Source organism: Scleropages formosus, chromosome 19, assembly GCF_900964775.1.
Source record: "Scleropages formosus chromosome 19, fSclFor1.1, whole genome shotgun sequence".
NCBI classification, from domain to species: Eukaryota; Metazoa; Chordata; class Actinopteri; order Osteoglossiformes; family Osteoglossidae; genus Scleropages; species Scleropages formosus.
Window position 1 is genome coordinate 10,064,339 of NC_041824.1, and position 26,912 is coordinate 10,091,250.

Consider the following 26,912-nt stretch of genomic DNA (forward strand, 5'->3'; position numbering starts at 1 on the left):
CCAGCAATGGGAACTTTAACATCTCATGTGTAGTGAGGCTCCAAGTGACAGCAGGGAATGTAAATCTTCTCACTACTTGGTCAGATATAGATGCACAATTTGCCTTTTTGGGAGTAATCACTGCTTTATCAGGGTTGGGGACCACAAAATGCTGCCACCATCTTCACTTCTCTGGTAACTGCTCAAATGGGACATGCTTCATCCATTGGTCAACATGGTCCAAAAATGGCATGGATGCAGTGTGCTGTTGAGTGCATGTGATTTTAAGCATGCGGTGACTCCATTACAGAAATTGTGCTTTACTTCCATTGCAGATTCAGCTGAGTCAGTGTACTCTGTGTTGTGCATTGTTGTGGGAACTGTGAGTGTGACCTAAATAAACATCTAAATGCTAATGAACTGGGCTTCACGATTCAATTTAGGTCAATTAGTTTGTTGCCAAAATATCCCAATGATTAGTCATCTGATTAAGAAAATGCATAAATGTATTCCACATGTGGTCAGGACCTTACTGTATTGTTTTCGGTTCTGTCCCGTCTGTCTCGGTAATCACACGTGACTGCCACTGTTTGAGGCTCATCAAAAACTACTCCCTGCATTCATTGGATGGCTGCCTAATTTGTTTTAGCTCTTTGGAACCAATGAAGCGTCTCCCTGGAAGTGATGATGTAATGCGCTCCAACTGCGGTCCTGGCGGTCAGCCAAGCGGCAGGGCATTGTTTTGCTGGAGGCATGCGATTGGTCACTGGTGCTGGAGGTGTGCCAGTAATAGAAAGAAGAAAGAATGGAGGAAAAAACATCAACAAAAAGAGGGCTTTTGAATTCCATTTAAGGTGGCTCTTGTTTTAAGGAAGTCCCACAGCTGACTACGTTGTCTGTCCCATAAGATTTCACTGGCCTTCCGGGTGATCTTGTCTCTTTGGGGTTCACTTGAACTTTCTGCATGTATTTCCTTCAGGAATGGTGTCAGAGTGGTCTCTGTTTTTAAGGTTCAGGCAATAGTAACTTTTTGTGTACTGCCTTTCAATAATTATCACAGTACTGTAATATACTGTAAAAAAAAAAAAAAAAACCTCTTCAGTGATCAAACTTAACTGTATATAGTTATTATACAGAATAAAACCTCTTGTGTTCTTCGTTGGGAAAGAAATACACATGAAGAAGTTTGAGAAAGAACCTGCATTATTCAGGAATCTGTCAAACTGAATTGTAAGGAGCAGTGAACATGACCGTTGGTTGATGTAGTAATAATGATTTGATTAATTGATTTTCTTTTTGGCATTTACATGATATGGGCAGTCATGTTTCAATACAGCACTGAGGTTTTTGTGGTTTTACATTGGAACCTGTGAGGCTGGAACAATACCCTGCTCGGGACAGGCTGTTGACGGTGGATGGATGGATCAATTTATTGTAATATTGAGTGACACAATTTTTAGAGCATTTTTTCACATTTATTCATTTAGCAGACGCTTTTCTCCAAAGCAGCGTTCATCTCAGAGATTGCTTTTGATTTCTTAAAAGATGTAGTACAGCATTGGACGTAATACTGGGTTTCATTTGTGTACCAAAAAAGAATTTTTTACAAGAATGTGGAATTTAGTGTGTTTGACCTGTACCAGATAAAGGTTAGGAATTATGTGCTTAGGCAAGTAATTTTTTCATCCTGTTAGCTCAATATAAACCCAAATTTAACCCTGAATTGCACACAGGCAGGTTTCTGGGCTTCTAGAATTGGATCCAGGGGTGCTCAGGACTTTTGTTAGGTTGTCCCTAACTGATATTTGCTGTTCACAGGATAAATCACACACGTTCCTCCCACAATTCTAAAGAAGCATATTAGCTCTTTGAATATATATTTCAGAGTTAAGGCTGAATGACGAATTAAACAAAGGTGGAGTGTGAATGAAAGGGAGGTTGCAGTTTGCTGGTCACCAAGTCATGATTAATTGCGTTCCTTCGCCCTACATTTAGGATGCTAGATCCAGAATGCTAAAAGGCTGAGAGAGCTCCTGTTCCTTCTCTTATATAGCTCCTAATGGAGGAGGAAGTGGCCAAAAGCCTTTTATTTATCCATATGCAGATGTGCCTTTGCAACACAGAGGTAGTGTGCTGCAGGGCTTTCAGCTCGTCCCGGTGCTGGCGCTCTTGGCCGGGCCGCTCACTCGCAGGCCTTTTTACATGTAAATGCCTGTTTTCCGCTCTTCCCCCCCGTCTCGGCGCCAGGGGCCATAGTGGTCCATCCAAGAGGCCCGTAATTCTGGGAGCTCCTCTTTTTCCGGTTCAGTCGATGGGACTGAAACAAGTTGGCCCTTGTGTGTCAGCCAAAGTGTGCTAACCCACCTCCTCTGTACCGAACAGGGTCAGCTCCCCTGACTGCGGGCCACTCTCCTCTGCTACCGGGAGTGCCACTGGTTTCCGAGAAGAGCCTTCCCACAAGCCCTGGGAAGAGCTTGGGAACATCGGCCTCCCTGATGGCACCGATGTCCAGTCTCTCTTCGACCCTACTGGTGAGTTCCATACTATAGCCCTAAAGTCTGTCAGTAGGGACATAGAGCTAACCCCTTTACTGAATGTAAAGATCACAAAGTTCACAACTAATTTTTGCACAACATGTGAAAGAAGAGGGCAACCCTTCGTTATTCGATTTGGGTGTTTGCTTGCTTATTTGTGTATTCATAGTCTTTTTACTTTTTTGAGGTTGGAATAAACCAAGTAAATTTTCCAGTAGGATATCGTGCAGTTTAATCCTTGAGGATAGTGATATTTGAGTTCTTCCACCTTTGTCTGCAGGCCAGTGCTGTGCTCACCAACGCTGTGCGGTCTGGTCACGGGGCGTGTGCAGGGGGGAGGGAACATCGCTGCTCAATGTGGACAAAGCCATCGACTCAGGGAGCACAGAGGTGAGGCGTTAACCTCTCCACACATTCTGCCTTCTGTATGTCCTGTTATGGGTCAAGTTGGAAAAGTTGCACAAAATCTGTTCCTTGGTTTTGGTGTCAAAAACAAAGTGCTAGGCAGCAGGGGGTATAATGGCTAAAGGTCCTACCTTGCAGTCCAAGGGCCCAGGTTTGAATCCCACTGCCTGCTATAGCACCTTGATGAAGGTGCTTACCTCAGATTACTGGAGGAATAAATGGGTAGAAAATATTGAGTACTGTAACATAAGTTGCTTTGGAGAAATATATCAGCTAAATAGAGGTCTGAATAGGATAGGATAATACTTTATTAACCCCTGTGAATAAAGTTGGAAAAGCTACAGAAAATAAAATGTGTTCGTTGATTTTGGTCACAGAGATAAAGTGCAAGTACTGAAACACTACAGAAAAGGTGTGCACCTTGGAGTTTGATGTTCTTGAGATATAGCTCGACTTCAATCTGTCTTCAGTCCGTTATTTTTCTTGTGTTTTTGCTTCCAGTAGCCTTTTGTTTTATGCACAAATGGCTGGTAACTGGGGGTTTTACCCAGTTAAGTTATTGTGATCTTATGAAGAGTGCTTTGGATGCAGTGATCCTCTGGAGGTTTTGGAAGATAGATCTCCCATAGACACAGCTCAGCATTGATAATGGAAAGCTGGCACCCAGGAGAACAAGTCCATACTATTCTAAGGGAATATGGAAATAAGTTTTTGCATAAGGGACCAAAAGCCGCCTTTGCTGGTGTGTTTGTCTATATTTAATCCTGGCTTCAAAAGTTTAAAGCCATGCAAGGCATCTTACTGGTATGATTGTACAGGTTAAGGAAGTAGTGGTGTGTGTGTGGACTGGAGTAGAGAGCTCATGTGGTGTTTCCATTTAAATACTCTGCACTGCATGCATGTATTTGAGAGTCAGGTTGCCACACCAAGAAATAATACTACAGCACTGGATTATCTTAGCGGTCGTCTTCTAGTAGAGAAGCATGGTGTGACCATCCTTTCCTGTGGAAGAAGTGCCGATGCCTTAAGCACGAATATCTCCCAAGTTTGACATTGGGCATTTTGAAATTCTCTTTGGATCAATGTGGGTTTGAGAATCCACATTCTTTACAAAATTTCTGACATTCTCTGAAGAATTGGCAAGTTCTGCAGTCCTTTTTTAAATCGTTTCAATCCATCCATCTATCCATCCATCCATCCATCCACCCATCCATCTTCCTCCGCTTATCCGGGTCGCGGGGGTAGTAGTCCAAGCAGAGCCCCCAAGACTTCCCTCTCCCCGCATACCTCCTCCAGCTCCTCTGGGGGAACCCCAAGGCATTCCCAGGTCAGCTGGGAGACGTAGTCTCTCCAACGTGTCCTGGGTCTGCCCCGAGGCCTTCTCCCAGTGGGACATGCCCGAAACACCTCCCCAGGGAGGCATCCAGGAGGCATCCGGAACAGATGCCCGAGCCACCTCAACTGGCTCCTCTCGATGCGGAGGAGCAGCGGCTCTACTCCGAACTCCTCCCAGGTGACTGAGCTCTTCACCCTATCCCTAAGGGTGCGCCCAGCCACCCTGCGGAGGAAACTAATTTCTGCTGCTTGTATCCGCGATCTCATTCTTTCGGTCATGATCCAGAGTTCATGACCATAGGTAAGGGTAGGAACATAGATCAACCGGTAAATTGAGCGCTTCGCCTTACGACTCAGCTCCTTTTTCACCACAACAGACCGGTACAATGACCGCAATACTACGGACGCCACACCGATCCGTCCGTCAACCTGCCGCTCCATTTTTCCCTCACTCGTGAACAAGACCCCGAGATACTTAAACCCCTCCACTTGAGGGAGCAACTCCCCCCTAACCCGGAGGGGGCAATCCACCTTTTTCCGACTGAGAACCATGGCCTCGGATTTGGAGGTGCTGATTCCCATCCCCGCCGCTTTGCACTTGGCTGCAAACCTCTCCAGTGCACGCTGTACGTCTTGATTTGATGAAGCCAACATTCGACGAGATCCTGCGGCCCACCAAAACAGACACCCTCCGTTCCCTGGCTGTCCCCAGAATTTCTGTCCATGAAAATAATGAACAGAATCAGTGACAAAGGGCAGCCCTGGCGGAGTCCAACATGCACCGGGAACAGGTCTGACTTACTGCCGGCAATGCGAACCAAGCTCCTGCTCTGTTCATACAGGGAACGAACAGCCCGTAGCAGCGAGCCCTGAACCCCATAATCCTGAAGTACCTCCCACAGGATGCCACAAGGGACACGGTCGAATGCCTTCTCCAGGTCCACAAAACACATATGGACTGGTTGGGCAAACTCCCATGAACCCTCCAACACCCTAGTGAGGGTATAGAGCTGGTCCAGTGTTCTACGGCCAGGGCGAAAACTGCATTGCTCCTCCTGGATCCGAGGTTCGACTCGACCCCTCCGCGAACCGCCAGTTTAACATGGTGCAGGGGTTTGAGTGCCTGAATGATCTCAGGAGCTATGTTGCCTGGGGCTATATGCCCCTGGTAGGGTCTCCCAAGGCAAACAGGTCCTGGGTGACAGACGAGACAAAGCGCGGTTCAAAACCCCCTTATGACTATTAAATCAAGGTTCTCATTTACTCCGCCTGGTATGGGGTCACCGGGGCCCCACCCTGGTGCCAGGCCTGGGAGGGGGGTCTCGCATGCGAGCACCTGGTGGCCAGGTCTATGGCCACGGGGCTTGGCCGGGCTCAGCCCGAAGCCAAGACGTGGAGCCGCTCTTCGGTGGGCTCACCACCTGCCGGAGAGGACGTAAGGGGCCGGTGCGTTGTGATTTGGGCGGTGGTCGGGGCCGAGTGCCCGGCCGACCCAAATCTCGGGTGCCAACTCCGGCTTTTGGGACTTGAATCATCGTTTCAATTTGAATAATTTTTTTTAATCATTTGCGTTTTGGACAATTGTAACTGTAGTCAAAATGTATGTTTGGGGGGGATTACATTTTTGGCTCAGGTGACTTTTATTTGGTGGTTACACTGAAAAAGTTGCTCACCTGCGGTCCACTGTTTCACATTTGATTACTCGGTAGTCTGAGTAATATCTGACATATCTGTTAATTGTACAGCATATTGCTGATTTGACAGTGTGGATTTCTTTGTCTTGTAGTTCTTTATTTAGAAAGGAATGATGCCCTCATGACTGCTATATGCCTTGTAGACATGCGCTTGCTTGATGCACTGGATCCCCTTGTGAACTTGATACAGAGAGTTGGTTTATTACTCAGTTTGTTAATGAAATTGACATGCAACAGGCGGGGGGCTCGTCATCCATTCTATATGCAGCTATTTGTGTAATCTGTACAAGAAGAAACAGTGGTATCCAGCTGATTGACTACTTTGAGAATTGTACATGTGTCTATTGGTGAAATGTGCTTTTGTGTATTCGAAATTGTATATCACTTTGGAGAAAAGTGACTGCTAAATGAATAAATGTGTCTGTAACCCAGGCAATTCTGCAGGGTGGGAGGCAACAGTGGATTTTTTTGTATGAGAGCAGGGCGGTGCAGCAGACTGCCTCTCTCTTGACGATGGGCAAACAGCCACCCTCTGGTAAACCAGGATGCCTCATACGTATACCTGTTCTGAGTACCCTGGTAGGACTGATCAGCCATTGCAGATGAGGATGACACTTGTGCTCATCCACGGCTGACACAAAATTTGCTACTGGCAACTTTTTTAAATAAGAACTTTAAAACACTAATTTGTGTTTTAATTTATGCAGAAATGCAGGCAAAATTGTGCCTCAGTTTGGAGATAGAGATGCAGAATGATAGAGGCCTTCACTGTTGGATTGAAAACTGAATTCGAAGTACGGTTTGTACTGAATGTCTATCGCCAGCTCACCATCTTAAAGTTTAAAAAAAAAAAAAAAAATCATAAGTCGAACCATTGTAAATTGGGGACCACCTGTAATTGGGTTTAATATTTTTGTTAATCTGTATTTTGAATAAATCTTCTGTGATCTTATTTTCATCTGAAACCTCAAACCAAATGGGTTGTGTTGACAAGAAAACTTCCTTTGGTATAGTCTGTGCCTGATGTTCATTATGAAAGTACAGTACGTATTTGATCGGAGTGTTTAAGTTTGTTCCTGCTAGAAAAATTAACGTTTGATCTGCATGATAATTCATTTTAATTCTGGCACCTTTTTCACTGGATCTTTTTAGATAATGGTACATGTTCACATTGTTCACTTCCATGAAATATTGTAAGCTGTTGAATGTATTTGCAGTTCCGCAGTGTTTCTCTCAGTGACCCAGTTCTGTTAATCAATTTAAAAAAAAAAAAAAAAAAAAAACCTTCTGTGACACAAATAATGCCTTAATAGTGGTAAGGATAAGGCCAAGGGTGAAGAGCTGTAACCCCCCCCCCCCCCCCCCCATAGCTCCTTGGGAAAGGATTCCTCATGGGAGGGAACTCATTGCCACCTGCTGCTTAGCAGTGTTCCAGTGGGCATCTGTAGATGGACTGCTCCCCCTCCTTCATCCTCGGTCTCACAACAGCTTGATGGATCAGGCTCATCTGAAAGGTGCCCCCCCCCCCAGCCAGGAGGCTCATTCGGCTGTGAAAGTAAAAGGTCACTGTGCTGTGGAGTCCCCCCCTCTGCAAACCCCACCTCATTTTATTACCAAAATTACATTTGCACCCGTAATCTGCTTAACTACCGACAGGACACTCATTTGCCTTCTAGCGGTTTGCCAGGACTGCTGCATGCATGCGGATGGTGTGTGCGCATACTAAGGCTGGCTGGGAAAACTGCTTTGCAGGATGGTGGCTAATGGAGTGGAGGCATTTTTTTTTGCCACAGCAGTTCCATTTTTAAATTTCCTCCCATCAGATGTTTGTTCATATCTGCAGGCAAGAACAGTGTAATGGTCAATGAAAATAAATCTGCCTTTAATCATTCTTATGTCCCATCCTTCCTTCATATCAGTTTGGAATTTTGCTTTGTTTCCCAGTACATTATGTGAAAACTCTTTTAATTTTAACTGAAAGCGAGTCTCTGTATTGTGTATATTTCTTCTAATTTAAAGTTAGCCTGACAGTGCTGACATGGGCTGATTTATCTACTGTTGTCATGTGTGATTGTTCTGGGTACAACCATGTGGTGTGGCAATGGCAGCAGCTGTGATTAAATTGCACCAGAGTATTAAAAGGGGATGCTGGTGTTTTTACTTCATAACCTCCAGGCAACTTCTAGACAGCCTACAAATCCTACTTGTCCTGGACTGGGCTGAAATGGTGGCTGTGAACAAGTAATGTCCTGCAGCCTCATCTTGTCCCATAGGAGCTAGACAGCATGGAAGTGCTAATCGCCAGGTTGTCAGTGCTTGCTTTTTGCCAGATTATTAGGACTGGGCTGAGTGGGTGCGGTGACCGATTCCACTGAGCCAAGGGCCTTGTACGCAACAGAACATTTCTGCTCAAACACTGAGCTCCTTCATTACTGACACTCAGTTTTACCCAAAGAGTACTCTGCTCTGTGTGTACATATGTGTATATTTTCTCTTTCCCAGTTAATGTTTTGCCCACAGAGCTTCAGGGTGGTTCGTAGGGAGCTCTGAGTTCTAAGTTCCATCTGAAAGTAATTCTCTTCTTCGCTGTGGTTGCTGTTATTGAGCCAGTCATTACCATCAATATCTTATGTATTAGCACCATCTGGGAGGGGCTTGGATCCTTATAATTATGGTCAGGGATGCTTTGATGTGACCCACGTTACTTTTTTAATCACTTCTTTATGAGTAAGGCTTAGGGGTCTGCCTGGGAAAGAGCTGGTCCTTAGTCATCTTAACTGAATCTAGTTGTCTTTTTTCCTTTGTCCTCTCTCTTTTTTTTTTTTTAGAAAGGAAATGCACCATTAAACCCAACCTTTTGCATTCAGAGAAATGTTGCACTACGAAAATTAAACCTTTTTAATGCTCTTATTTTGTGTTCATTATTTCTGCCTATTTGTGAAGATGTATAGTCTTAAGTGCTCACCCCTGTCTCCCTATTCTTCTCACCTCTTACTCAGTCCTGTGCATACTGTAAGCGCCTTGGAGCATCCATCAAGTGCTGTCAGGAGGAGTGTTCCCGCTCGTACCACTACCCCTGTGCTGCTGCTGCGGGCACCTTCCAGGACTTCAGGAAGCTCACGTTGCTGTGTCCTAAGCACATTGAGCTTGCCATTGAACGATGTGAGTGTCTCCTCATGTTGGAGCAACCTCAGCACCAGAACAGGAAGTGCTCTTTTGCTTTCAACACCCATAGAAGTATAAATCGATAAACTGTACATACTATATTGATACACTGTATATTCAGTTCAATATATTTTTATACTCTTCTCATGCAGTAACACAGCGCTTGAACAAAGGCACAAGGCAAAGAAACGAATACATCAGACAGTTGACTAGACTATATGCATGTATATATTTGTGTGCATATGTATACATATGTATACATATATATATATATATATATATATATATATATATATATATATATATATATATATATATGCTTTGACTTGAAGTTGTATTGTTTTTTTACATACAAAACACAATAAATTTAGGCTTTTTTGGCACTGATCAATAGAAGAAAAATTTAATTTGAAAGCACAAAGAAGTTTTGAATTACAATTGCGGTTATAAATAAAACCAGTTACAACATGCCATGAAAGACTTCAGGCTGCAGTCTCATCAAATTGTAAGGCTGTAATGGTTGCAGCCTCCAAAAATTAAATGAACTAAGAGTGAAAAGGTTTCACATCTGAATTCTTGATTTCATTTAGTTACTTTTATTAGAAAAATTATCATGTCCTGTCAAAATGTTTAGTATGTTTTGCTAACCATGCAAAAATCCAGTTCAAAATTCTAACTTTTTTTAATAGGGGAAAATGGTGGTAGAAAGCTGGAGGAGGTAATACTTTCTACACCCACTATAGAAACTATAGCCTACATCTTCTGTACTTCTTAAAAACAATTTTTCCTCCTTGATGTGCTTTTGTTGCAGCTGGTCCATTTCCATGTCATTTCAAACAGGGATACTGATGTTTTAAAATGGACAGATGAACTGATAATACAGTAAAACTTGATGGAGTTTGACAACATGGTGAATGCGATCGTTTGGTGTCTGGCTCTGCACTTTATCATAGAATTCAATTAATTTTTTACTGGACAAAGAATCCACAGTTTTGCCTGAAGGGCTGATCGATAGGTCTATGAATGTCCACCTTGAGATTTATTCTCCACACTAGTGGTTTACCTGGGTGGAGTAGTAGTGTGATGGATGTGGGACCTGACCCCTCTATTTCTCTCTCTCTCTCACACACACACAGCCAAGGACGAGGCAAACTGTGCGGTGTGCGACAGCCCTGGAGATCTCCTGGACCAACTCTTCTGCACCACTTGCGGGCAGCACTATCACGGCACGTGTTTGGACATCGGCGTGACCCCACTGAAGAGGGCGGGCTGGCAGTGCCCCGAGTGCAAGGTCTGCCAGACGTGCAAGTGAGTCACCCACTCCGCACGCCCAGGTGGCAAGAGTGCACTGGAGTCATCCTGGCTGGGCTGAATCAATTAAAACTCATGTCGCATTACAAGAATATCAGGGTTCTGTTAAAAACACAAAATCCAGGGAGCTCCATAATTAAAATTCTTTCAGCTGAGAGTTAATTGGTGTGCTGTTGCTTTGGATGAGCTGATAAGACTAAACTTTTATGTTTATTTTTTCATGGGCAGTAGCGCTTAATGTAGTAGTTACAGCTAATGCATTTGAACTCCAAGGATCCAGGTTTGAGTCCCACCTCCTGTTGGAAGGCATATTGTCACAGAGGGCAGTGCTAATATGTCGCAGCACTTGACTGTGCGGTGGACCCGGGTTCAGATGCTGCCGAGTATAGTACAAAGTACATAGATGTGTTTGAGGTTGATTTGTGACTCTAAATTGTCTTGTGTGTTAGTACGTTGCTCTGCTGCATAGCTATATTAGTGATTGTAGGGACTTTAGTGTTAATATCTATCATTGTAAGTCACCTTCGATAAAGGTGTCAGATTTGTAATCATTGTAAGTCCCTTCGGAGGAAATATTCTGCTAAATTAGTATAGATAAATGTTTTTTTTAACACTTATTTCCCGCCCCCCTTTTTGGTCCCCAGACATTTCTGGGAGAGGCAGAGGAGGGGTTTAAACCCACCTGCCTTTTTACACTCTGCTGTGTGTTTTTGTGGAACAACACTGAGTGGTGGGGGATTGTAGATGGGGGGTGAGCATTGGGGCTCCTGAATCTGTGCAATTGGGGTTTCACAATCATATGAAGAGGCAGCACGTCATTGCTGCTCACACTGCGTTGTGGGCATCCTGTATGGGGCGAGGTTTGTGCACACTTGGCAGCTACATCTGGGACCCGATGTGTGGGAGGGGTGGGTTTCTTCGGCTGGTAGCACCCACATACGTGCAGGAAGGGGTTGGTGGGAGAGGGCGAGGCATGAACGACACTGTTCCTGGGGGCGAGAGGCATTGGCGGTAGAAGGGGGATGGCAGAGCGGAAGAGGGTGGTGAGGGTGGGGGCTGCACAAACTCAAAATAAGCTGCAGAAGAGCAAGGTTTTTCATGGCAAGGTGCGGGGTGTGCAGCGACTCCGAAGTGAGCGACGAGCTTAATGGTGCCGTGCGGCCGTAAATACCGAGTGACACACTCATTTAGTATGGATTTGCATTGCCCCCTAAATTCCACACTGGTGCTCTGATTGATCTCTCAGATCCCGCAATCTTAAATGAAACTCGGGAAACATAAATCTGTGCCCAAAGCCTTGGATTTATTTTCAGCACAAGTTAAGCTGCACAAATCTTCAGGCGAGCGAGTGCTTGGTCTCAGGGAAGGGGACTTCGCAAGGAACCACAAAATGCACAAAGCAATGCAAGTGGTGTGGACCAGTCTTTCTTGAGGTACCTACCCTCCCACAATTTTTTTTTTTTTTTTTTTTTTTTTTCCCCTCCCCTCCTTTCCTTTTCCCCCTTTTTATTGTGAGGTTGTTTTGGCAAACAAAATATTTTTCATTACCAATACTTTGATGTAATATAACTTAATTTCTTAGAGCTATTTACTCACTATCTTCTGCTGTCAGAGTCAGGGGTTGCTATGGTTTGGAGCCTATCCCGGAAGTACAGGATGCAAGACTGAGTAGGGTACACCTTGGATGGGAGGCTAGCCCATTGTAGGGTAGCTACACGTACAAAATGGGCAATGGGCACTTTACAGTCAGCAGTTTAACCTGAAACATCTCTTTGGATTGTGGATGGAAACCAGAGCTCCTGGAGGAGAGACTCGTGAACACATTGAGAATGTGTGAACTCCACACAGATTGAACCAGATTCAAATGGTAGTCTGAACATCTCAGGCACTGTGAGGCATCAGCGCTACTTGCTGCACCAGTGTGTTGCCCCAGAGCTGTATACCGGGGTACAGTTTTTAATATGCCTTTCTAAAGGGTACTAGAGCAAGGCCCTTCAGTTCACAGGTGTGTATTTTTTTACTGCAGCGCTGGAGAGGTGTGTGTCTCTGCCTCCAGAGGGTGTGGCTCAGTGCTGGTTCTTAAGGGAATCGGTGACTTCCAGGGCCATAGTGGCCAATGTGAGATAGCAGATGCCGTGCATTTACAGTATGGTTTTTTTTCTTTGCCTTAGGAACCCTGGAGAGGACAGCAAGATGCTAGTGTGTGACACGTGTGACAAAGGTTACCACACGTTCTGCCTGCAGCCTGTCATGGACTCTATCCCTACCAATGGATGGAGGTGTAAGGTGAGGGAAAACTCCAGCTTTGTCTGTGTGTGGGGGTGACCTTGGTTTTACAGTGATTAAGGGGTTTAATCATTGTTTGATGCCTCTTTACTCATACTCACAGTTCAGCAGGGAGTGATGGTGGGAGGAGTTGGTGAGAACTGCTTTGTGTTTTGGTTTCAGTTCTCAGCTCAGCCTTGGAGTAAGAACAAGGCCTTCGCTGGCAGGATGGGTGTTTGTGGGCAGCGGTGAGATCACAGGGCTGTCATTCTTGGGTCCTGGGCAGCAGCACTAGTCTGAGTGGGATCTGCCAAAGCTCTGTTGCACTGAGGCAACAGCAGAGGCCACGCTATGCTGCCCTGTGAACTCCAAAGCCCCCGCCACAGGGGAGTACCAAGGTTTTGTTTAGTCTGTGGGTTGCATTTAAAATCTTAGTCTCTGGGTTGTTGTTTTCTGCAGTCATTTGGTAAATATAATGATGTTTGGAAACCTGTCCAAAAAAAAAAGAACAAAGCATTAACTGTGTTCAAAGTCCTTTTTCGATTGGTGGGGTGGATTTAAATTGTCGCTCTTTTAAAATGTTAATTTCCCAGAAGCCTCTCTCTTGTGTGCCCCCCCCACTGTGCTTTTATGAACGGCTGCATGCAGTGCGTTCAATGCTGATGCAGAGATGTTGCCACAACACCGGAGACCTCTAGCCTCCTTTTGCTTGGCTTGACTAGAGACTTTAAGTATAAAGACCACGGGGGGAGAGGATTTTTACTTTTTTGTGTCGCTAATTGCCTTCTGAAGAGGTGTGTGTCTGTGTGGCCCTATATATATATAATTTTTTTTTTTTTTTTTTTTTTTTATTATTGTGATCCTTTATTTAGTGCGTTGCAAAAAAACATTGCTGTCATGCAGCTCTGCTGGCATGCCCGGAAGATTGCTTGGTGTGACTCAGCCATGCAGCCTCATGACAGCAGACACAGTCCACATTAGCCTGCTTTTCATCACCTCTCTCTCTCCCCCACCTTTCTTGATCATTTGTTTGCATGCTGCGGCTACCAGATGCAGTACTGCAGTTTCGTTCCGAGTCAGGTTCTTGAAGCCATTATGAAAAACAACCTGTGGATGTGAAGGCGAAAAGATCAAAAGCATGAGGTTTTCAGAGATCTGGTGATGTAGTAATCCTGGTCAGTAGAATATAACCACATTTCGGACTCCAACTGCAACATGTTTGTTGGGGATTGTATTGTCTGAGGACCAGGTGTCTCTAGCTGCTACACCTCAGATGTTTGCGGATAATGGAAGTGTTGAAGCTTCCCTGTATGAAGTGATTAATTGCAACGATACTGATCTAAATCGGTTTACCGTAACAGCTTTTTAACACCGCTGTGGCCTCTTCTTGACTGATGTGGCTTCTGCAAGGAGCCCCAGCAGCAGATGGTCCTGCTATCAAAATGGAAAGAGATGGTCATTGATGGTCTGAGATGGCGTGTGTTTGGGCACGTGTTAAATGTCAAGACAGCAGTGTAATATCCTGCTTTAAGGTGCCCAGGGACTTGGAGGGGCAGTGGTGAAATGACCACTGAGGGGCAGGGGCCTCTGATTCCAGGCGCCGATTAGCAGCTGGCTGCTGGCTTTCCTGTAATTAATCCTGCGTACCTCCCGTCGGAGAGGGTGGACACCACTGCCAGTGCAAATGGTGTTATCTGGCTCATGCCATGCATCGCTGACCCCTCAAAACCTGCTAGCAGGGGAGTGGTTCCAGCTGTCCCCAAGAGCTTTGTTGTGCCCTGATGGGGGTCTGCTTGATCAGCCTGGGCACAGTTTAAAACCTGGAGTCCAGCAGAGCTGAGACCAACAGCTCTTAGTCGAGGCCTGTTCTTCAGTCCTTCAATTGGATGTGGTGGACTGGGGGTGGGGGCTTCACATTCTGTTAATTTTTGTGTGTGTGATGAGGCATGAGTATTTATTTTGGAGCTACAGTGAATTTGGTGATGTAACGATTGGCCTTGCCATCTTGAGTGCAGCCTGAGATGTTCTGAAATTTATCAAAGCTGTAATTATGGTACACTTTAAATTCTCTGGATGTTCGTGGAGTGGGATGTTTTGTAACTGGAGTGTCTCGGTGGTGTAACACTCAGTCAGAGTTGAAGGAAAATTCTGCTACCAGGGCATCCATCACATGTTCGGTATTCTTAATTTTCTTGCTTCCCTCATGTCTTACTAGGTGGGTTTCACTGTTGCAGAGGAGGTGTCTTACTCTTATCCTTTGGTAGCTTACTGCACCCTAACCAGTCTTGTAGAATCCCATGTGTGGTGCTCTAGTACTGTAAGTTGTTGAGGTGTGCATGCATTCGTGCGTGTGCAAACGTGAACCTCAGAGCTACTTGGTCTGTGTGTGTGTCTGCGGTTTTATGCTTGACCTTTTACTTCTTGTACAGAACTGCAGGGTGTGTATTCAGTGTGGAACCAAGACCAGCAGCCAATGGCACCACAACTGCCTGCTGTGTGAGTTTTGCTACCAACAGCAAGATGCTGGTGCTTCCTGTCCTCTTTGTGGAAAACCCCTTGGTGCCGAATTCCTTTCAGACCACCTCACCTGTCAGTCTTGCAAGAGGTAAAGTATAAATGTGTTTCATGGGTAGCAAGTGGTGTAGTGTTTAGAGCCACCGCCCCGGGGCTTAGAGATTGCACGTTCAGTTTCCATGTTTCTCAAGTCAAGTATTCTCAGTCAAGGGAGTTGTCCTAAATTTTGCTGGTAAAAATTTCCCAGTTGTACAAATGGGAAATTATCTTAGCGTATAATAACTAAACAATGTAAGTTGCTTTGGAGAAAAACATCAACCAAATACATTTGTTTTTTAGCAGAAGCAACTGAGTAAACAAATACATGTTAAGTTTTCAGTGTCTTTTCCTTGCATGGTTTTGTTACCGTTTACATTGATGTAGTTAAAATCAGTCCTTTGAGTTTTAACAGTAATTCTTAAGTTGGTCTAATCACCGTAGGTGATGACAACAGGCATAGAGCTATTTACAAGGCCTGTCTTTGAATAAGTTCCATTAGGATTTTGATGATCAGGCTATTAAAACAAAGTTCCATGTCTATGCCCAGTAGATTTATATACACTTTATATAGCTGACACTTTTCTCAAAAGCAAATTGGTCTTAAGCTATTAATTGGTTCAACCTATTTTTTTATCCACTTACATATTTGTCTGTTTATGTATTTTAACGTTATAATTTTCCCCAGGGAATATAAATACGAACATAAAAGTGTAAATGGGGATTGCTCTGGTTGTTTTGCAAATTTCTGAATTGACAGTCTTCTGAACTTACTTGCTGCACATTGAAATTTCCTGAAGGTACCTGCAAGTGCGGTGATTACACCCACGGTGTTAGTTGGTCCAGGACATACTGTACATACTTCGTTATTGCTGTTGGATGCTGTGGGGTGCCCCATATTACCATACTGCTGTTAGCACTGCTACAATTGTACTTTCAGTGAAACTGACAGGAGTTGTGTGCATTGTTGCTTTGCTGCTGCGCTCACCTTTGCACCCACGCCTGTCTGATAACACTGCTGATGTAGGAAGCGAAGGGAACGGTGCATCGGCATGGGGTATCCCGCAGAGCATGCTTGTGGGGTATCAACATGCAAAAAGAGGGTTGGAAAGGGCCATCTGTCAAGTCGCATCCAATAATAGACCCCCCAATAAACAGGATGAAATACAAGTTGTCAGAATGTGTTGTCTGCCAGCAACTAATTAAAAAAATTGTGCCTGCTAATTTCCTCACTTTACTCCTGTTTGTGGCATTGACTTTTTAAATGAAGGAACTTGCTGTTGCAGGTATCTGCACCTGGAATGTGAGCGCCAGGCAGGGGGACGTACAGACCCTCTAGACCGAGAGGGCTACATCTGCACACTCTGCAAACACATGGAGCTGGAAGTGGCTGAAACACACACCTGTCCTGCTCATGAAGCCTTGGCCCCCAGTCTGGAGTCCCTGCCCTGTAAGTCAAGGCATTCAGCTTTAGGGTGATATTGGCAGTCATTTCAGTAGACATGAGTATGCCTTCCACCTCTCTTCTGCAAACATAGGAAATTGGGCATTCTGGGAAGGTGGGAGCTCAGTATGTCTCCTCCTGCATGTTCCTTTTAAGAGACCAATGTTGGTTTTTGGTTCCCCAACCATCGTTGACAGTTGGTGTGTTAATTAGTGTGGTTGTGGTCATGTCATGGTGAGTGTTTATTAGTTTTGTGGGTTATATTTACATTTATTCATTTAGCAGATGCTTTTCTCCAAAGTGACGTACAGGTCAGCGAAAATACAGTTTGTGCATTACATTAGGAGAAGGACATAGTTGCAGACGTTTGATTCTTAAGTAAAAACCTAGTTTTTCTTTCCGCTTTATGCACCAATGTTGATTGCACAAGTAGGTGCATAAAACGCACAATAGACGAGTCCTGATCACCTTCCTACAATTTTTTTTATTTTTGTTTTTATTTTCAAAAAGGTTCACAAACATTTACATACAATACCAGAGCAGCGGCTGTGTAAAGGCTTGTCTGGGCATGATCATAAAGTTACGGTGCATGAACATCTCAAATGCACTTGATCATTTTGTCTTGTCTGTTTGAGAATGAGCTGGTGGCCCACAATGACTTGCTAATGTTCTGCATAATGAATGAATGTCATTTAAAATATGAACGAAACCTTTCTCAGAAGGCAGCCTATTGTGAAAGGTGCATCCCTTTTAACTGCTGATGTTCTTTCCTGACCTGATTCTGAAGCCTTCCCCCCCCCCACTATCAAGAAAAAGGAGCAATAGTTTGAACTTGACCCATGAAATGTTGTACGCTCTCAAGGGTGATACACATGCGAAACAAACCAGTAGTTATGTCTAGTATTTTATAGTCCTTTTAGGGGGATGTTTCAGCACCTTACAGATTTCAGAGGAATATTTTGTGTTTGCAGACAATAGACCCCTCAAAAATGTTTTGCAGGGGAAAATCAAATCTCTGTGAATAGCTTGTTGCCACAATAAACCTTAAGATTAGAAACTTTAATTTTTGCATTTGTAAGTTAGAAAAGGGAAAAAGCTCAAACTATAATAAAGTGAAAAGAAAATTCATTGTTACCTCAATTTCAAATGTAGACTTCAAAGAAAACAGGTATAACAAAGTGAGGAAGCTTTTCATACTCTATATAGGCCTGTATTTGTCATTACAACTGCACATGGTATTCATGAAAGCTTTGTGGATGTGATCAAATAAAGAAATAATTAAAATTGTTTTCTAGTGACAAACTGCAAAAAAGGAAAACTGCATTTAAAAAGTAAATATTGATGGGCACATTGTGATGGAAGTCTGTGGAGATGTGCATACAGCGTTGCACAAGGCATTGGACAGGAACACTGAAAGAGGCTCTGATTCACATGAGTTTTATATTTCTGACATGTTGCTCCTCAGTAATACCAGAATATGTCCAAGTAAAAGTTCTCCAGCAGTAGAACTTCAGATGTGACTTGATCAAGGCTGAGCTGCTAATGGCAGGAGCGGGAACCTATTTAAACTAGCATCCTCCCACTGTCAGGCCATGTCTCTTCAGGCTGCTTGCTTTGATGAATGTGCACCTTATTGATCTGAGTCAGGAGCCATTGCTGCTTCACTGTCAAGCCCCTTGGGTAGGGCCCCTGTATCAGTCTGCAGACCTGACATACGGTAATTGATGTTTGAAACACCCAATCACACTCCACCCCCTCTGTAAACATGTTCCAGAGATGAGCATCTCTGTGGGTTTCAATCTCAAACTGTCTGCAGAGCTAAATAAGTGATCCTCCAGTTCCTTGAATCTCCCTGACCACCACAGAGATGGGTGAACTAGCTGCTCGGGACTAGTCTGTCTTGTCCACCTAGGAGGCCACCCTGAATTTACATTTTTTTTTTTTCCCCCCCTTCTTTTTTGATGCCACAATGCTTGCTTGGTTTTCTTATGGACACCAGTGTTGTTCCTTTCCTTCCATTCAGTGTGGTCTCTGCATTTTCTACTCTCACTTCCTTGCTCCCTGCCTCAGGTTTAGTCCCCATACCTTCTCTGCTGATTGCTTCAGATGAACATGGTGCTGTGCTTGTAGATGAGATCTGCTCTACTGACAGCTTCCTGACCTCTGCTGTGGTCAAAGAACAGCCAAAACTCCTGTCAAGCCCTCATAAGTGCACTTTCATGCTCAAATATTCCTGCTGTTTACAATCTTCCGGTTTTCTTCTGGTCGAAAGAAGTTTGACAGACTTAATTGACTGGAGACAGCACCTCCCAGAGAACACTGTTTTTTTGCAGTAGCTTTTATCCCAGGCCCAATGTACAACCAAGGGATTTGTGAAACGTCACTGGCCAACACATTGTGCACCATTGCAACTTGAAACCCTTGGAATCGAAAGAACTGCACTGCAATGGTTTGAGTCCTACCTGTCAGGTAGATCCCACCAAGTAGTCTGGTGGGCCTCCCGATCACCCCCTTGTTTTCTCTCAGCTGGGATCCCACAGGGCTTGGTACCGAGCTCCCTACTCTTCAGTCTACACCTCTTTCTTCAGCTGTGTCATTGCCTCCCACGGAGTCTCCTACCACTGCTATGCTGACAATACCCAGCTCTTCCTCTCTTTCCTCCTGGAGCTACAGACTTTTTCTTGCACGTCACCGCGTACTTCTCAGACATCTCTGCCTGGATGTCTCATCATCATCACCACCACCAGCTTAATCTCTCCGAAACGGATATCTTATCTCCCAATTGCCTCATTCTCCTGTAGAGAACTTTCTGTCAAACTGGACAACTCGCTAATTTTGTCCACCTCATCAGCTGAGAGTCGGAGTAATGATTGACTTAAGTCTGTCTTTCAGCATATTGATACCACAACCCGGACCTGCAGATCCATCCTGCATAACATCCACAGGATCCGCCCTTGCCTCACAACAAATATTGCAACTCCTGATCCAGGCCCTGGTACTGTCCTGCCTGGACTACTGCAACTCTCTCCTCTCCGGCCTTCTGGTCTCTGCCGTCAGACCTTTCCAGCTGATGCAAAATGCTGCTGCACAAGTTGTTTGATATGCCAGAGTATTCCAGAGCTAAACTATGTCACCATGGTTGAATTAATTTGTATTGTTTTTATTGATTTTCCATTTCCTTTTTTTTTTTCCCCATTACATACATATTAATGCTGATGCAGTATGTATGTTTTTTTGAATAGCATTCTTTGTGTTTTTAAGTGTATACTATGGAATAGCTAGTAGTAATAGTTGTGAAAGCTGAATAGCATGGGTAGACAACTGAACAGTATTATAGAGTAATTAATGAAGGGAAATGACCTTTGTCATAACTAAGTATAACTGTTAAAGTAATGTCTGTTTTAATGGGGTTTGGTGATATTTTAGCAAATGGGTATGAGTATTGGGGCTCAAGAACACAATTTTTACCATTGCAAATTTCTGATAATTGTCTTATTTATGAGAATTCACCTTACAGACGGGAACAAATAACTTTAATGAGGTGGAGGAAGACGATACAATATGACTTGGATTTATGATGGATTATCATACCATGGACCTTTATTTCTGCTCCTAGATACAATGAGTTTGCTGCTGTTAGTTCCTGTAATGATACCTTTAAAACATTCTGATTCCAAAGGTCTTGCAAAGTACAGTACAATTCTATATCTTGTCATTAGGAAATAGATATTGGAAGGTATCAGTTTTAAAGCGATGTAAACCACTGGTCATGGAAAGGAATCAATATACCCCTGAAACAAGATACTCAAGCATTTTGTTTCCTTCTATTGGAATCATCTCATTTGTTTAGCCTTTGTTTGTTTTAAAAAAAAAAAAAAAAAAATGCAGGAATGGCCTCTGCAAGAGGATCTGAATCACCTTTCTGAGTGCCTTTCACCTTTTGACTTCAGGACCTTTTACCTGATAAGGCTGTTTGATGTGTGTATCACTGTGTACTGCACTTTTCTGGAGGTCTCCAGACTGGGTTCCCATAGGCTGGGTAATGGCCTGTTCCTTGAGTCTAGAGCCGTGCATAGCGGTGGTTGGCCAAAGCAGTGTTGGACCGTCTGTGTTGTCATGGAGATCTTGGACCCGAGTAATGATTCTCCTGCATTTCCTCTCCCAGATAATGAGGGGGATGAATATGGCACTAGTTATCCACAGAGGAAGGATGTTGTCATATCTGCTGAGTAGTTTAATGTCAATTTATGGTTTTTGGCTTTTTACCGCCACATGAAGTGCATTGCATTCAGTCTCTGGTCAATCAGTTCCTTTGCTATATTTCTCAGTGGTCATCATTTTTGATGTACTGCAGTTTTATAATACTTTGAGATGGTGTAGGATGAGTCTGGAGTCAAGTTACCTCAGATCTCATATTGGCATATACCAGTTCTTAGTCATATGGGCTCCAGCCTCTGCAGGGAGGGGATGGTCATGTATACCTGCAGGAAATAACAGCTTAATTAGTTTCATTTAATTGTGTTGCCAATTATTGAGTTTCTTGTAGATGGTTGAAATCTTGCTGCTCTCCACTCAGATTTCAGCAACCAGGAAACAGTGTTATTAAAAGCTTTCAGGAAGTCTTTGTCTTTGTGATCCAAAATGGGACCTATCAATCAGTGGATGAACCTGAGAACTCTCCCATATCTGGATTGAACATGCATAAAAAGGAATATTGTTTCACTGCCACAGTTTGCCTGCAGGAAAGAATATAATTTATATTTTAATTAAACTCTTATTATAGTCAGTTATTTTCTCCGTCATTAACATTTCATTTAGTGCCACAGTCTAAAAAAAACAATATTTTATGCTTTTACCCTCCCCTTTCCCCAGTTTTTGGCTGACACTGCTGTTCACTTACCTTGTTCAAGGCCCTGTGGACACTGGTGCTGAAGGGGTGGCACAGGGGCAGCTAGAGGATGGGGATAAGATGGAGGAAGAAGAGGCTGCTGTCAGAGCTCATGAAGAACACACAGGGCTTTCATCAGGTCTGTGTTGGTGCCTGTGCTCTGTTCTTGGTGCATTGTGGATGTCACTGAATGTGTGTTTGGCTTCTGTCAGAGGTGCACCGTACCCACCCACTTTCTCAGTCTGTCTCACTCCTGTGCTCTCTTTCAGTCATCGATCCCACACAGGAAATTCAGGTCACCGTGACTGTGACACAGGGCATGGCCTCACCCGAAGAGAGACAGGACCTGGTGGATGAGTGCCGTGCTGGTGCGGTGGTGGGTGAACGGGTTGAGGGCGTTCAGACTACGGACGAGAAAACTGTGTGTTTGACGTGGACTGAGCCGGAGGTCCAGCAGGAAGCAGAGGTACCGGCAGACACTTTGACTCCACCTACCAAAGAAACCGATCCAGAGCCACTGAGCATGGATGATGAACCCATGGAAGTCTTGTCCTCCGAATCATTGCATCTGGATAAGGCAGATGAGCAGAGTGCTCTGGACCTTGCACCGAAGGGTGGAGACATGCTGCTGGGTGATCTGTCAGGCGAGACAGTTGTGTTGCCACCCCCGGATGCAAGCCCATTGCTGCCCGAGAGGGGCATTACCCCCCCAAGCGAGCACAGCTTCTCAGACCTGAGCTCACCAACTGCGGAGGACAAAGCCCCAAAGTACTCCCCTGAGGCCTCCTCGGAGAGCTCAGCCAAGCTGGCCACATCACCACTTTCTGCAGAGGCCTCACCTAGGCAGATTTCCCAGTCTCAGGGCTCTTCACTGGCAGCTGGCTACATCGGCAACGTGCCGTCAGCTACCTTCATACCGGTCACTCCAAAGATTGGCATGGGAAAGCCGGCCATCTCTAAAAGGAAGTTCTCCCCGGGAAGACCCAGGGTGAAGCAGGTAGGTCCTGCTGGGGTTTGTGGAATTTTGGTATCTCCGACAGTCACCTTCTCCCTGGTGTGATTGGCATCGAGGCCTCTGGGAGCAACGAGTTCTTGTCTTTCAGCTGTTGAGTTATAATTATTTTCAGTGCACAGCAAGTGTTAATTATCGTGGAAAGGTTCTTGCAGAGCCGAACCTCCTCTCCTTGGTGATCCAAAGCGACAGGGAGGGCACTTTGGGGGCTGAACACTTCGTGCTGGGCAGAAACAAAGGGCTGTTGAAAAGAGGTGTGTAATTTGGATAACTGCTCATCCAGCTGTGAGACATGATGGACAATTTTTTTTGGGGGGGCAAAGTAGCCGTAGGACCTTTTTGTTAAAATCACAGAAACTGCAAGAATGGTCTGTTTTGTTTTTAAATAATTTCCAAATTGTAAGTGATTTGGCTCAAATATGCAAAACAAATTATGCAGTTCTACAATGAGGCTTGCTGTTTACCATGAAGAATGATGGCATCACTGAATTATGCCAAAATATGGGGATTGCTGACTGAAAGGGGACTTTACTCCCTCAGGGAACAAGGGAAGTATATGAAGTCTTTAGGGGTGTGTAGTGATGAGCTCCTTTGTGAGGAATAATTTAATTCAGGTTCCCATGTTCTTCATCCCTGTGCCATCCTCCTAGTCGGCAGCCTGTAATTTGAAGGGTAGTTGGGTTGTAGTTGGGTTCAGCTGGGGATTTCCTGTTTGTACGCATGTGTATGATTTCAATATGCCATTGTTCCTCCTGTTTATGCGCCTGAGGTTTTGCCATTCAAATAAAAGCTCAGCGCTTCCCTAATCCCAACATTTTGCATTGAAGTAACAGGAAAAGTTGACAGTATGCGTTTAAGGGCAGCATTTGTATTTTATTTCTGTTATTGTGCTGTGTTGAGTGTCAGTGTTCTCTTAATCCAGTGTTGGGTAATGTGAATGGCTGCTGTGCCCTAGAAGATTATTCAGCGCTCATTTAACCTGAATGCTAAGTCAGTGCTAACATGGTGATATGACCAGTTAAATTTGTTGGTACTGCTGATACTTTTTTGTGGGCTGCAGTTTGCTGCCAGGGTGTGTCTGCAGAGGAAATCTACAGAAAAACAGCACAGTGGAGAAAAATTCTGTTGAATCAGGGCAGGAACAGAGGTGTGACTGAGGCATGAGGGTGGTGCCAATTTCCTCCTACCTTGTTTGCATAGACATGCTGCTCCTGAGTTTTGGAGTTTCAGAAGGCTTGAAAATGGCTTCCAGTTCAGGAGGATAGCAGTTGTAAGGAAGGCTAAGGTCTTAACTGATGTATTTTCACGGTAGAAGAATGAATATATTCTTAGTCGTTCCACAAACTTAGTGCAGATTTAGGCAGTGCAACTGGGAACTGTGATCCACTGTGTCCTGCTTTGACTTTCTTGTTGTCTTAAAGTTCAAGTGGGGTCTTGTGCGTATTTTATTTTTCAAGCATACACTATGCATTTTTTTATGGGGTTTTTTTTTTTTTCCTCCCAGTTGGTTGACTGAACCTCCTTCATTGGTTTTGGGACCATTTCATGTCATCAGTGTTTCTCACTTTCCTGAAAGAGATGTGGAAGGCCTTTGCATCTCTGTATCAAGGGAAATGTTCCATTTTGTTGCATGTCTCAGGAAATTGAAATGCTTCGAAACCTTCCATATGCTTCTGCCTTAGATACAATTTTTTTTAAGGTTGTTGTCAAACTACAAGTCCTTCCATGTGTTGCTTGCGTACATACGTATACCATGTTTTCTTGCATGAGGTTGCATTGAAAATTAGCATGATTTTTTTCATTAAATTTTTTTAAAAACCTTTTTAACCCTCCATCCCAGCTTAGTCCTTCTTCCTTTTCCCTTAAAGGCCTTGCAGTTAAATGTTTGTTCCAAATTTTTGTTTAAATGACATATTTAAAGATTTTTGAGCCTGTTGGTATATTTTTGTTGCAAGACTGTTTGCTTGATATTAAAATTGTAAGATCGGGACAAATCTATACATGGGGAAAGATTCAGACCAATGGGACTTCTAATATTTATGACATAACCATTTTGTGAAGCAAAATTATTTTTCACATTACAGTAATTGTACATACTTGCATAGTGTGCCTCCTGACAGTTGATTGAAACAGATTGAACGATCCCTTTGACTTTTTATGTGAAACTGTCCAACATATCGGCCATTCTGTCTGGGAGAATGATGTGCCATCATGCTAACATAATCAGCCCTGTTTTGTAAACCTGCTAATCATGCTGTTGCCATGACAACAAGCTGGATGCTTAATGGAAGGGAAATAAAGTGCATAGCCAAGAGTTATTTAACTGTTTTTCAGCTCATTTTGTTTTCCCTCACATGGCCAGAATTGTCCCGAACTTCTTGAGTGTTAGGCTAGCTTCAAGGCTGGTTTTCCTCTTCCTTTTTTTTTCCCCCCATTTTGTTTGCTGGCTTTCCGTTTATGTTGCTGCATTTTGTCCCCCTTCTCTCACCTGCCACACCTTTATAGGGCACTTGGAGCAACCGTAGTGTGTTCAGCTCCCCCTCATGGTCCCCTGACCGCTGGGATGGGTGGGACGCCGCAAAGACCAGGCAGCCTGCCAACACCCCCATCTGGAGCATCAAAGTGGTAAATAGCCAGCCTCACGCTCTGCCCTGAGATCCAGCGGTGGCCGGCCAGGTGTTCTCCCATGGGTGGGGCCCAGCAGCTGCACATGTTTGCCATCTGTCCTATTACACACGTCACCCTGTTTTTAGTCTGGGCCCAGTGGTTTGACCAGGTCCCTGACTTTGCCCTCACCATCAGGAGGAAGTGAATGTCAGAGGTCAGCAGGACCCCTGTGTAGTGATAAGCAGCAGCCGGAACAAAGCTGGAATCATTAAGAAGCTGTGGCAGGGGCCCTGTCAGCATGCCAGTAACCCTCAGCTGCTGCTAAAGAAACCTGCCCTGCTAAATACATCTGGCTCTTTTGACACTGATTAGTACCATTTCTACATACAGGGCCTGTCCTTACATTACCTCCTCTAGATTATGTCTGAATTCAGCTGCTTGCAACTTATTCATGCGCTGTGTTGAACGTCATGATTGAGGAGCATACAAACTCATTTTCTGGAGGGTAGATAAATGTTGGTTGGAACTGACCTTTTTGTATTAGGCATTTGCAGTGAATTCTGCCCTCCCCAAAAAAAAAAAAAAAAAAAGCACGGTCCTCTGAAATGCAGCACTTTCCTGAAACGTTATTAGCCAGGGCAGCAGGTGGCATAGAGTTGCCATCTTTGGTTCAGAGAGTCCAATATTTGAATTTGTCCTCCTGCTGTAAGGTAATTGGTTCAGTAAAAAAAATTGATCAGCTGTAAACAAATGGGTCAATCATTGTAAGTAGCTTGACATTGTAATTTGCTTTGGATAAAAGCGTCAGCTAGCTGAATGAGTGTACATGTAAGGTCAGCTCATTTTTAACTGCCACGGAGGAAAGTTCCTTGAGTATGAGGAGAAGCTTTGAATGCTGCTCTGCCTGCATGTCCTCCTGTGTCTTTCTGCACATGCATTGCCAACTAGATCTATCTGTTCGTTCTTATGGACTTGTTCGTTTACCTGTGGTTACTGACACGCTCACCTGGTTGCATTTAGGATGAGTTCAATAGCAGGGAGCTTAAATGAGACTGTTAAAACTGCCTTTGAAAAAATCCTTTAATGAAGCTCTGTTAAGAAGACTTTTCAGAAATCATGGTGCACTTTGACCGCTATCCTTTCCTAGGTAAAGAAGGATGACTGAAACCCCTGCCCCCTTCATTGTGGTCAAAAGGGGGTTGGGTGTTTGAGGCAGGCAGCCAAGGTACACCGGGTAGTGGAGCCCAGAGAGGGGGCAGTTCAGGGCTGTTCTTTTTTTCTTTGTTCATCTTCGGGTCCTTCTGTGTGTGATGACCATGTTAGCGGTTGATCTTGAAGTGGAAATTTTCTCTTTGGGTCACTATCCGTCATGCTGCCTGCTTTTTTTTTTTTTTTAGATTGCATAAAGTTGGAAATGAAGCTGGTCTTCAGATGAGGTCGTCTTAGGTAATTTTATAGAAAGATAAAAACCTCTGATTGGTATAAGAACTGTGACATAACCAGTAAATTCCAATACTGACATGTGCATAGTAAAACTCTCAGACAAAGGGTTACAGAAGATCAGAGTGGTCATACAGCCAACCCTTAAGTTTCAACCATATATTTATCGGTATAGCATGTATTGTGGACTGAGAGAGACAAATGAAGCTTTACATTAAAATTCGTTTTAGTAATTAAATGAATTTTGCTTTTTTAATAAACGATCCAATTTCCATAAAGGTTG

At 44.1% G+C, this 26,912-nt stretch overlaps 1 protein-coding gene across 14 annotated transcripts in view; it reads left to right on the forward strand.

The window, feature by feature from the left end:
* The window catches only part of kmt2ca (lysine (K)-specific methyltransferase 2Ca), a 104,982-nt gene that overhangs the window by 35,504 nt on the left and 42,566 nt on the right, over window positions 1–26,912 (forward strand). For 12 of the 14 annotated variants that reach the window (XM_029246334.1, XM_029246337.1, XM_029246336.1 and 9 more), the window contains exons 6-15: window positions 2,362–2,510; window positions 2,794–2,903; window positions 8,947–9,109; window positions 10,249–10,420; window positions 12,595–12,709; window positions 15,118–15,293; window positions 16,525–16,688; window positions 21,593–21,709; window positions 21,840–22,567; window positions 25,088–25,207. In XM_029246334.1, coding sequence (XP_029102167.1) covers window positions 2,362–2,510; window positions 2,794–2,903; window positions 8,947–9,109; window positions 10,249–10,420; window positions 12,595–12,709; window positions 15,118–15,293; window positions 16,525–16,688; window positions 21,593–21,709; window positions 21,840–22,567; window positions 25,088–25,207 — 2,014 coding nt within the window. The remainder of the gene's footprint in view (window positions 1–2,361; window positions 2,511–2,793; window positions 2,904–8,946; window positions 9,110–10,248; window positions 10,421–12,594; window positions 12,710–15,117; window positions 15,294–16,524; window positions 16,689–21,592; window positions 21,710–21,839; window positions 22,568–25,087; window positions 25,208–26,912) is intronic. The other 2 variants (XM_029246341.1, XM_029246345.1) reach the window with 1 other exon arrangement.